General features: G+C 35.2%; 1 protein-coding gene across 1 annotated transcript in view; it reads left to right on the forward strand.

Annotated features, from left to right (window-relative positions):
* Nucleotides 1-9,540, forward strand: part of LOC140162813 (integrin beta-2-like) — a 40,334-nt gene extending 30,794 nt beyond the window's left edge. Inside the window, exons 20-23 of the mRNA XM_072186116.1 lie at nucleotides 3,446-3,575; nucleotides 4,676-4,798; nucleotides 7,011-7,204; nucleotides 8,497-9,540. Of these exons, the coding sequence (XP_072042217.1) occupies nucleotides 3,446-3,575; nucleotides 4,676-4,798; nucleotides 7,011-7,204; nucleotides 8,497-8,583 (534 nt within the window). The 3' untranslated portion in view covers nucleotides 8,584-9,540. The remainder of the gene's footprint in view (nucleotides 1-3,445; nucleotides 3,576-4,675; nucleotides 4,799-7,010; nucleotides 7,205-8,496) is intronic.
* Nucleotides 9,541-13,087: the final 3,547 nt, after the last annotated feature.

Here is a 13,087-nt window from a genome sequence, read left to right on the forward strand (position 1 = left end):
AGCAAGGTAATTTCATAGTACCGGGTCACATAAGAGCTATTCGAAAAGGCCGTATACCTGCGTATAGTATAGTATAGTGGGAATCGCGCGTGTTCGATTTTAGTGCAGCGTATACCGTCCAAATTTTAAAAACCTTAACCATATGTGGGCAAATTCATTTTTTAAATAGATGCACTATCTAATTCTGCACATTATGACACCTCATTGAATGCAATGTGACCTCAAGAAGTAAAGTTACAAGCATTTGATAAGACGAAGAAAATGGGTAAACTGACATACTCGCTATTCGCTATACGAAATACGCTCATTCGATCAGGCTGAGTTCACATAGTATACTCCTATATGAACTCAGCCTGATCGAATGATCGTATTTCGTATAGCGAATACCGTATACCGTATACTTCTATGTGAACTCAGCCTAATGTACATATCGAGGGTTGAGTGCCAGAAAGCCTCAACTCACTATCACCTGCTCCCACAAAATGAGCATTAAGTCGCCAGGGCACTATAGAAGATACAGTCCATTAATCATGACAAAATTCAATAGAAAGCAAAAGGCGCTAGACGTTGTGAAGGAAACTTATTTTTGAAGACCAAAGCAAGGAGCCAACTTTATGCTCATTTTGCGAGAGCTGGTCATAGTGAGTTACGGCTTTCTGGTTCTGAACAATCGATATAGCCTATACATATTTTGGGAAAACATCCCAAACTTGGGCTTTTTATGTTGAAGCCTGATAATAGATCGTCGGCAGAGTGCTACACTATCGTAAGTGCAGTTTGGACAGTTTTACAGGAGGGGCATATTTTGTGTTTTGCGTAGCCGTTTGTTTCCCATAAAATGACATGGGAATGTAAAGCAATTTGATTTTAATAATATAAACTATATAAATCGATGAATTATTTACTGATTTAGATGTCGTAAGTGCCACATACGATAGTGTAACACTCAAATAGAAATAAGTGTAGAATGCAACACTATCGTATGTGCCACATACGACAGAGTTGCACTGAAATAGAAATAAGTGTAGAATGCAACACTGTCGTATATATGTGCCACATACGACAGTGTTGCACTGAAATAGAAATAAGTGTAGAATACAACACTATCGTATGTGCCACATACGATAGTGTAGCACTCAAATAGAAATAAATGTAGAATGCAACACTATCGTATGTGCCACATACGACAGTGTTGCACTCAAATAGAAATAGTGTAGAATGCAACACTTGTCGTATGTGCCACATACGACAGTGTTGCACTGAAATAGAAATAAGTGTAGAATGCAACACTGTCGTATGTGCCACATACGACAGTGTTGCACTCAAATAGAAATAAGTGTAGAATGCAACACTATCGTACGTGCCACATACGATAGTGTAGCACTCAAGTGCCATTTAAGGATAATACATTACTCGCTCAATGTGAGCACGGTGTTCCAAGGAAACTGGAGCTTGCAAACAATTCTTTTGCATATCTTTTCCAAAACATAACACTTTATTTTTTTGTGATGGGATGACACATTTTTTGTGATGGGATGGGATGGATGTGTACTTATACATTATACGTACACAGACAAAACATTAATGATCACAAAAAAGTGTAAATAAACAATTAATGTTCCCGAAATTCACTCAAAAGAGAATCTACTGTTGGAGATTTTAACTACAAAAACGCGTAGGGTTCACTTTCCGAAAATATAATCTGAACAGACATTCAAGCGACCTTCATGATAAAGACAACATGAAGTGAATTTGTCATAGGTTTGCGTTCTCAAAAAGCGCCCTCTTATACTCTGTGGTAGATCGTACGATTGAGGCCTTAGAGAGTAATTCACTAACTCGCCCAGCAAACACAAAAAAACGTTTTTAAAACGTTTTAAATAAGTTATATTTTGGCTTTTGGTTTAGGTAAAAACGTTTTAATAACATTAAAATGTCGGGTTATATAAAGGTCATGATAACGTTTTAAAACGTTTTGTATGAAAACACACTAGGCCTACAAAAATATTTTTAAATGTTTTCAAAAAATGTTATTGTAAACTATTTTTGCAAACATTTTTGCCAAATATTGTGTCAATACTTAAATAACATTATGTTAAAATATTTGAACCCAGCAAACACACTAATGTTCTTCAAATGTTTTTTTCAAAACCTTTTAATAACATTTAAATGTCGGGTTATATAAAGGTCATGAAAACATTTTTAAAAAGTTATTGAAAATATTTTGGGCAAACATTTTTCGCAAAATATTTTTTCAACCCCAAAATAACATTCTGTTTATAACGTTTTGTATCAAGTTTTCAAGAATGTTTTTGGAATGATATTAAAATGTTTAATGCCCTTTATATAACCCGATATTTAAACGTTTTCTGTAAAACATTTTTGTTTGCTGAGCAGTAGATTATCAAAAATGTTTTTAAGGTTATGAAAACGTTTTATACTCTTAATATACCCTTTATATAATCCGACATTTAAACGTTTTCTGACAACCTTTTATAACCTATTGCGAATGATGTCGAAAACGTTTTGTGTTTGCTGGGTCAGGTAAGCATTCGTAAGTTACGAATACCCTTTTATTAGACGTAACTTTACGAAGGGTCCATGTAGTAAATCCCTATTACTTTAATACGAAGGATACAGATCGTAAGTCATAACAGTAAAGAGTTTACGATGCATGCGTCGTAAGTTACGATTGATTTTGACACTTAGCAAGCTTCGTAATTTTTAGTGAAATTGACCCCTGGTCTAGGTTAGGTTGTAGCGAGTGCCTTCGTGAGGTCTACGCCATCATCACAACATCTCTGTATCTGGATTCCTCTTTCTCCTGAGAGAACATGTGTCTCCATGTTGAAATATGGGATAAATCTGAATTTATTATTGTCTTGAACGAGTGTTTAAACGTAAATCACTCTTTATTTACCAACACGTATGAAGATTCATTTCAATCTTGGTTATAGGTAATCAAAAATATCCAATATTATCGTATCATTTAAAGCCATATTATAACATTTTCATACAAAATAGATTAGCATTTCTTTGCCATAAAATCCACGGCAAAGCAAAGAAAATTGGAATTTACTACCAGCGCATATGTCGCCAATACGTACCACTCCTTCGGTCATGTTATGGTACGACCCTTTGTTGTGTAGATCACCGTCCCGCACGCCGTGTACGTACTGTGTGTTATGAACATCGTGTATGCGTTCGACTAATAATTCCATCGTAATAATAAAACGCCGGTTCCGGCGTTTTATTCAATATCTCGGATTTTGACAAAAATACATCACCTAGAGTCTTGATTTTTGCAGGGTATATTGGTTTAATAAAGTACAATATAATCGTGTAAAAAATGAATTTTAAAAAATCAGTGAGGGCGTCCGCCTCAGTAAATGTTATAATATGGCTTTAATGTAATATGACATCATCAACGTTTCCTATTTTGCAGACGTGTTTCGGTCTTTGCTCGTCATTTCGTGAATGCGTATTATGTAAAGTTTTTGACTCCGGGTTATTGTCGTCTCAACAATGTCAAAATTGTTCCGTTGATATACAGACAGTTGAAAGTATCAAAAATGGTAAGGCATTTTATTTGTATGTTTATTTATTTGTTTGTTTACTAACCTAATCCAGTCCTTATCATGCTTCCAGAAAATAAGTCAACGACTTTTATATTAAGACTAGAAAGAGTTTATGAGATCTAAAGGGGACGTTAAGAACGGGACAATGTGTTTTGAGTCTGGTCGATGAGATGTCACAGATTGCTGCAAAAAGACAATGAACCTTTCTTATACGTAAGTTCATTGACTTTTGCGATAATCCAATGCATGGCATTTTATTCGATATTTTCCATACAATTAGCGAAATTAGAGTCATTTTATCCCCCACACACTATAAATCGGGATTGTGATTAGGGACCAATCGAGTATTATATTTAAGGTTAAATCTTACAGATTTAAAATCAAATCTTAAAGATTTTAAATTCAAATCTATCAGATTAATTTTAAATCTACAATTGATTGGTCCCTAATTGCAACCTTAAAGCCATATTATAACATTTTCAAACAAAATAGATAAGCATTTCTTTGCCATAAAATGTTAGCTTTTACAGTCAGATATATCCCCTTTTATTTTTGAGCCGAACAACTACGGCAAAGCAAAGAAAATTGGAATTTACTACCAGCGCACATGTCGCCAATACGAACCACTCCTTCGGTCATGTTATGGTACGACCCTTTGTTGTTTTTATCACCGTCCCACACGCCGTGTACGTACTGTGTGTGTTATGAACATCGTGTATGCGTTCGACTAATAATTCCATCGTAATAATAAAACGCCGGTTCCATCGTTTTATTCAAAATCTCGGATTTTGACAAAACTACAGCACCTAGAGTCTTGATTTTTGCAGAGTATATTGGTTTAATAAAGTACAATATAATCGTGTAAAAAAGAATTTTAAACATTCAGTGAGGGCGTCCTCCTCAGCAAATGTTATAATGTGGCTTTAAGGGTTTATTTAATTAAATCCTTGTAATTTAGAGTGCACTCTGTACACGTAAACAGGACCATCAAAAGAGATTTTGGAGTGATGACAAATAAACAAAAAGTAGAATCATTTACTTTGCCAAAAAGAGCCCAACATTCACATTCTAATTTGTATTTTTTCCTTTATTAACAGTGACTGTGGCTGCTGAACCACTGACTTTATGTCAACATCCGGTAGATAGTAACTGCACAATACAGTATGGTTATACTACCAAGAATGATGGCGCATTTGTGGTATACGTACAAAAAACACAAGGTATGAACTTGAGCTGAAAATTGTCAAATATTTCATTTGGTAAATTAGCTATACCCTCCAATACATTACTATATCATTCCAAGATTCCATTATTTCGAAGAAAGTAGGGCGTATCCTACATGGGTTATAATAAATGGCTTTCAGATTTGATTCACCAAACTTGACTCTTGGTCTGAAAGTCGATGCGAGTGATTTCAAACTATCGAGTCAGGTAGAGTCGAATCGAGTCATTGCATATATAGTCAAATCAAGGTATTGCACGTCGAGTCATTTATGCTTGCACAATATGCATTATAGTTTATAGAATTCATTTTGAACTGCATTACCACAGGAAGTTTTGTTTTTATCAAATTGGTGCTTGAAATGTGGTCGTTTTGTACCTTACACAAAATACCAGTACATATCGTCGGTCGCATCACATACTGGTCTATCTTGAAAAACACGCATTTCGAGAAAATCGCAATTGAAAATCTTCGTATGAATTTAACCTTTCTATAATTTAATTAGACTATGGATTTCCATGAAAGTGGTTTTAAATTAAAGCATATACTTAACAGATTTATTTAAGTGGAATCTTTAATTATATTTACGTGTGCAATATTGCTTAAAACTACACTAAAGTTGTAGTTCTGTATGTGAAATAGTTAATTTCCCGATATCGTATTTAAAGTGCGTTTCATACTGGTCTATCTTGGGGGCTATCTCGATTTCGCGAACAATAATGACAAAGACGTGACTTTAGACGCATCACATACTGGTTTATCTCGAGATAGACCAGTATGTGATGCACTTTCAATACGATATCGGGAAATTAACGATTTCACATACAGAACTACAACTTAAAGTGTAGTTTTAAGCAATATTACATACGTAAATATAATTAAAGATTCCACTTAAATAAATCTGTTAAGTATATGCTTTAATTTAAAACCACTTTCATGAAAATCCATAGTCTAATTAAATTATAGAAAGGTAAACTTAATACGAATATTTTCAATTGCGATTTTCTAGAAATGCGTGTTTTTTCGAGATAGATCAGTATGTGAAGATACGTATTTTGAAAATATAATAGATAGTTTAAATTTGACATTTGTAACTAATTATCTAGGAAAAATTGAGGTCTGTAATTTGTTGTATTGGAAGAGCTCCGTAAAAAAGAACTATATACCAATTCGTCGGCTGTATTCCATAGTGGCGTATAGTGATTTTTGGTCATTTTTTGAAAATTGGCACACATATGTCTTTAATGATGTTCTCTTTCATTTTTCTAAGTCTCATCAGTCATAATTAGCTAATTAATTAGTAATTAATTAATTAAATGTGGCGTATAGTTACAAAGTGACATTTTCGTATTCCATAGTGGCGTATCGACCATACGCCACTTTTTATACACATTTTATAATTATGAAATATCGGCAAAAATGAAAAACATCGTATGTCATAGTGGCGTACGCGTATCGGACCTATACGCCACTATGGAATACGATGTTTTTCATTTTGCCGATATTTCATAATTATAAATGTATAAAAAGTGGCGTATGGTCGATACGCCACTATGGAATACGAAAAAGGTTAGGGTATTGCGTTTTGTTCGTTTTCCATAGTGACGTATAGTTTTATTGTCAGTTTGCCAGCAATAGTATGTATTTATTTCTTTTGAAAAATATATAACAATAAAATCTATTTAGTTTACTACAGAAATTTCACATCATTTACAAAATATAATGAATGTCTGATTTACACAACTCGATTTTAAATTGGCATTTCTTCAAACCCGATTTTCTCGAAAAGTTGTTTATTCGCGGCGCCCCACTATACGCCACTATGGAATACGGACGACGAATTTTCTCAAAAAAGTCAAAAATTCAAGATAGACCAGTATGTGATGCACCCGACGATATATTTATGTATTATACTCTGTTCTAATGCACCTACACATATTCAACTCATTTAATACGACTGAAATACGGTGGAGTTTGACGTTTATTGGGGTCTCGAGTCGAGTCGAGTCATTGAAGTCTCAAGTGAGTCAAGTCTTGTCAGAAGTTTGAGTCAGATTCATTTTGGATTTGATATAAATCAAGTCGACACTTTTAAGTCGACACATTTTAGGACCTACAATTTCGAGCCGAGTCTGAGTCACTCGACTCATTCCAAGTCGGAATCGTTACACATGTTACAAGCCAATCATTGTTGTTTTGTTTGTTCATAGCTTGTCGTGAAATAATTTACATTGAGCCACCTGTCAGCAGTATAGACTTCAAATGGATAATTATGAGTATTGTGTTGTTGGTACTTTTAGCTGGACTCATGTGTATTATGCTAGTTAGACTTTGTATATATTGCCAGGATTCAAATGAATATGCTACATTCAGGAAGGAGACTGCTAATTCCAAATGGACATCGGTAGGTATCCAGATGTTGTCATTCTACTAAAACATAAGCCATATTTGTGGCGCAGTGGCTCGAGTCCCTACCTGAGACCCGAGTTCGATTCCCGATGTGACCAAATCTGAATTTAATTGTCATGATTGGTATAGATGAAATATTTGCTGTTGTAAGTTTCTTTAAAGAGGGTCTTTCTACATGGGTCTCAATTAATTATAAAATCGGGCCCCTGATTCTTGGGTATTATGCCTGATGCGGGTGTCTCCTTTATACCATTGTACTGTTAGTGCAATACAAGTAATTGAATACATGAATTCAAAACCCACCCAAGTCCATGGGAAGTGATTTTGAGAAAAAAACCTGTGTATCATTTTAATTCCTTCAGTTAGCTTTACCTGGTCAATATGGTAAGTTTTACGTGCAAATGAGTGGGTTAAACTGTATTAGGTATCACGATTAGCATTTCAGGAACTTGGTGGGGTTCATTTTAAAATATACAAAGACAACAGTGTTGGAATGAGATTACCACTAGTAAGATAATACAAAATAAAGCACACAGGTATGTTTAATGTTGATAAGCATTCTGCCATTTAATATAAACCACACACTGTCCTTTATCAAACCCATTTTTTTTTCAAAAGTCACTCTCCAGCAATGAATGTGTTACAAGTGGTCTTTTATACATACTGGATTTCAATCAATGTGTTACAAGACTCAAATCATGGACTTGGGTGGTTCTTTCATACATGCTATTTTTCACATGGCCAATAGACACAGAGGGTGAATTTGAGTTGTTCTTTCATACATATTACAGGCCTGTGTATAGCAATAATTTCCCATGCTTAACTCAAGTATGGACTTGGGTGGGTTTTGTATTCATATATTCAAATAAACTAACCTGTCGAATGTGATAATAACAGTGTTAAGTTCAATGGCGACCTAATTTTTTTTGTTTGTTGAAAACATGTATATATATATAACTTCAATGCGAAAGGTCAAAATGTTCAATTGATCGGCTTTTCCTCCCAGCTACACACACTTTAAGTAGGCCTACAAATCATTAGATTTATTAAGTTTTCTTCGAGGACTGTTAAAAATAAAAATATTATATCGCGAGTTTAAAAAAAAAATCAAAATAATTTGATATTAGAAGGACATTCCTCGTATTCAGAATGAAATTCGATGTGTCTGATGTGTTCTCATGTCCCACAATACTGTGCAAAAGTTGTTATCCGCTCCTTACTGATTGAGTATTTTTTTCTTTTGTTTGATTATCTGCTTTCTTTTTTGTTGTTGTTTTTCCCCAACAGGCTGACAATCCGTTGTTCCGGCGATCCATTTCAACGTATGTCAATCCCGTACACGGAGTCGACGATATCAACCAGAATTTACTTTAGACTAGCGCTGTAATTTATTTGACACATTTGATATAAGCTAATTTCTCAAAACGAAATGTTGAGAAAACTAATTATAATATATTTGATTCGAAACGATTTGTTTGTTTCAATTGTTAATATTGTTTTCCGTCAATTAATTTGATATATTCACGATATTGATAGAATTTTAGCAATAATTTAACCTCGAATTTCTCAAAGCAGTTAAAGAGAATAGAAAATTAGTGAGAGAAAGGGGAGGGGGAGTGACGGGGTAGAGCGAGGGGGAGACAGAGAGGGAGAGAGAGAGAGAGAGAGAAAGATAGAGATCTCGAAAGGAAGAGGGAGAGAGAGAGAAAATGAGGAGCAAGTGGGGAGAGATCAAAGTCAGAAAGCGATGCATAAGACGATCATAGTGATAGTACGCCAGTTCTAAGTGGAATGCATGGAGAACCATTTAGACTCCTTTGTATCCAACAAGTTGACACACATTAATGATCCATCGTTAAACATACAAGATGAGCGTTTGATTCGACGACACAGAATTTTAACATGTTTAATCAGCAAACTGTTCCCCAATCACCAAGTTGTCGACGCTCTTCCAGTCTGCTGAGATGTTGTGAGTTTGCCTTTCCGATAATCGTACTTCAAGAGTATTTCTATGCGTAAAAGAAAACAGTATTGCGAGCATGGTAAAATGAAGAACTATCTCCAACTCAGTGAAATTATCCCTCAGTGTTGCATTTACCTAAGGGTTTTAATAGCAAGTGGCATCGTTGATCGTTGTACCATTTGCGGAAGCAGCCGACTGATGATGAATTTGTGGAAGCAGCAGTATTTTAACGAAATTTGATTATTATACCGGAAGTAACCCCTAAATGACATGACATGACGTGTACACCCTATAGACACTGACTAGTATAACCGATGCATGTGTTTAAAAATAAAATAAAATAAAGGCTACTTGCTTACACACGTGTATGGCTACTCTAAAAATAGAACAGGAATGCAAATTATAAAAAACAAGACTTAAGAAGGAAACAGGATGAAAAAGAAAGTTTTCACATGACCTTGCCCACCTGACTGAAGGAGGGCTACCATTTTTGTTTCCAATGGACATTTTATTGTGAAATATCATTGTACAAGGAATACATTAAAAAAATCCACATAGCCCCCGAATGAAAAGTATTTAATTATCTTTGTAATCACTCAAAAAGCATTTTGTGTGAATTTTACATCCGAACTAAGTGCTATTAAATTTTTATGAGCCTTTTTATTTTACATGTAATTAGAAATGGACGGCAATATTGAAAAACACTCATTTCGGCCCATTTTAGACACTAAAAAGAATACCACTAATTAGTTCGGATGTAAAATTCACACACAATGCTACCTGAGTGAGTACAAACATAAGTAAATACATTTCATTCGGGGGCTATAGCAAAAACAAAAAATGTCCTATACCTTAATGGTTATGGAACAAAGGTGCCATGCCCCTGGATCAGGCTAATGGATTATATCCCCATCTGACGAACAGGGAAAGTGGCTTTCTACAGGACCATCTTTTCGGCCTGGTTGTCGACAGTGTTTTGGATACGATCGATGTACGTTTTCTATTTGTACCCTCCTGGTTGAATCGATAATGCACCCCATCTTTGAGTCATATTTATACCACTCCATAGCAGTAGCGTAGCTAGCGGGGAGGGGGTGGGGGAAGGCAGAGTGCCCTCCTGACTTAAAATGAAAGAAAAAAGTGCCCCTCTGACAAAAAATTAAAGGGAAAATCCGGAGGGCACAGGTAAAGAAAAGGACCAAGGAGCCCCTTTTCCACCAAAATTCACCCCGATCATGGAACAAAATAGTGAAAAAATGCAATACACAATGCACAAACCCTTTTCATCCTGATCATGTGCGAAAATAGTGTAAAATACAATTTGTTACGCGAAAACAAAACCGGTATATGTATTGTATGATGCGACTGCAATGTTTTTCGTCTATGCCCCAAAAATTTTATTTTGCCTCCCCCTCCCTCCAAGAAAGTTGGCTACGCCCTTGCTCCATAGTACTCGTTAGTGGATAAATTTGGTTCATTCTATGTAGCAAACGATGTCACCAAACCAAACAATAGTACTGCACAGATAGTGCTTGGTACTATATTAGTAGCTTACATTGGGCCACACTCTGTTGTAAAACGTTCCAGTAAACAATAAACAATGTCAACATCTGCGACACACATGTTATAGTTGTCATCTTTGATATTCCGCTTTTATAGTTTCGCTATTATTGCATTGTTTTATTGTCTCTATGACGGTTAGAGCTCTATGACGGTCAGAGAATTTTCACTGTGACGGTTAAGGCATTTTCCCTATGACGGTAGAGCATTAAAGGACAATAACATTGATTGCCTAATGATCTGCTTTTGTATTGAAAACAATCTTTACTACATACCAATGCATCTTCTGAGCTTTAAAACCGAATGGTAAAGACAAAATTAAGCTAATAAGTGATATAATGAAAGACAGAGATAAAAAGACTAGTTTGCGTCTGACGTCATCTGTCAAGCAAACTCGAGCACAGTTTGTTTACAAGTGTCGTGATGATATGAGTTGCTGAACCGAGCACCTTATTGTTAATTTTGCACTTTCAAACATATAAACCATCTCAAAAGTTAGGTCTTAATAGTAGGAAACTTTCTTTCGCGAAGGCACCATGTCAACAATGCCTAGAAAAGTTGCTTTTTGCCTTGTAAAAATACGTAATTTTTCGCCATTTACTGCTATTCCTTTTCTCCGATCAGCACCAGATAAATCGACCTTCCTTGTACGCGCTAATTAACCAATCAAGGATCGTAGAGTCTTTTTATCTTTGTCTTCAATTATAGACAAAACATCTTTTAAGACATACGTATGCTATTTTTGTCAGCAATATTAGCACTCAAACATGCTCATCTGTCACGACAAAGTTCGTTTATCAATATACCGTAAAACCCCGTCTAGAAGCATATATCAAAGAAACGCCCTCAATAAAGTTTGAGCAACTATAATTATATTGGCACCACCGTGTACTGGCAATAGGTGGCTATGTATGTATATTGTATCACCAATCAATTGTATTGACATAATAACGAATGTTTCATTTATCAGGATCATATAGCTCAATTGGTAGAGCGTCAGACTTTTGCAGTAAAAAGAGCATGGCGGCCCTGATTTGGTAAAATGATCTAACTTGAAATTAAAATTGCTGTTTCGAGAAAAAGAGCTTTTAAGTTTGAACACTTGACGTTTTTCTTTTTGAATAAAATAAATTATTAAACAGATCTAATGTCTTAGAAAATATAAAAATCTCATTAGTTGGTCGCATGGTGGTGATTTGAGGATGTCACCAATGGAATGAGCGCCCTAACATTACCCAAGATATGGATTTATCTCAAAATGTCCAAATTTCAAGTTAGATCGTTTTACCAAATCAGGGCCGATGGGCTGGGGACTGGTTCCGTTTTATGCTCGTTTTGATTAAACTTTTTGACATGTTCTTTTTATCTATCTTCAAATCTACCTTTCTTCTTTTAGGGTTCCATTTCAGATTTTTTTTCTTCATTTTTTTATATTAATAGAAATATATATAGAAATTTTGTGGTTTTAAAGAACTAGTAAAAGCATTTATTCCAAACAATATCGAAATAGATACATATTATTGGGAGTAGAAGGTACCTAAATTGATGTTTTATGAACATTGACATTCTTTTGTGGCGAGTGACATGGTCTTTCAATTCGCGCCGAGTGTCCTTGACAGACTTGACTATTCTTCAGTGGTCATGAAAGAATTCAAAAGATAACCTCTGCCCCAATAATCTCAAGCTTTTGTCTAAAACTGCTCATCTCCATAAGGAAACGCGGAATAATATTGAATGAAAGACTTGTGATGACATTTAAAACAAATATTATTTTGTTGCCACAACTGCAGGAATAATAACTATTCCATGTTTGAATCTATTATCCCATCATGAATAGAATGTCTTCCAAAACTTCAATCATTTCATCTTACAAAGACAACTATTTAGCTCATTCAACTACAAAGGCAACTCTTTTTTTATAGAGTTTGTGCGTGAAATTATTGATTGGCTCAAAACAAAAGATTTGAACCGGTGTCCTTCATGGCTCAGTGCATTCCATTTAGTCAAATGATGTCATCAACCTATTGATCATAGATTCATATGATTGGGAGACGAACTGTCGCGGTAGTCTGATTGCAATCATGCTTTTGTTGAATGCATTTGAGTAGTCCGCCATATTTACGGTGTGATTTACGTTATAGAGAGTTCCCGTGTTTTGGGTTACCCGCCATCTTGGAGGGAAACCTAAACTCCGTTTACAATTTTCAGAATACCAACACTCGCGCAATAATTAGCAAATGTTATTTTGTAGAATGTAGCACCAATAGGGTCATTGACCAAATCAAAGGAATGAGGAATACGGCGGTGCGAATCACGTTATAAACACTATTGTAGTCCGTTCCGCTTGAAAGCACG

This window comes from Amphiura filiformis, chromosome 10 (assembly GCF_039555335.1).
Source record: "Amphiura filiformis chromosome 10, Afil_fr2py, whole genome shotgun sequence".
In the NCBI taxonomy this organism is placed as follows: domain Eukaryota; kingdom Metazoa; phylum Echinodermata; class Ophiuroidea; order Amphilepidida; family Amphiuridae; genus Amphiura; species Amphiura filiformis.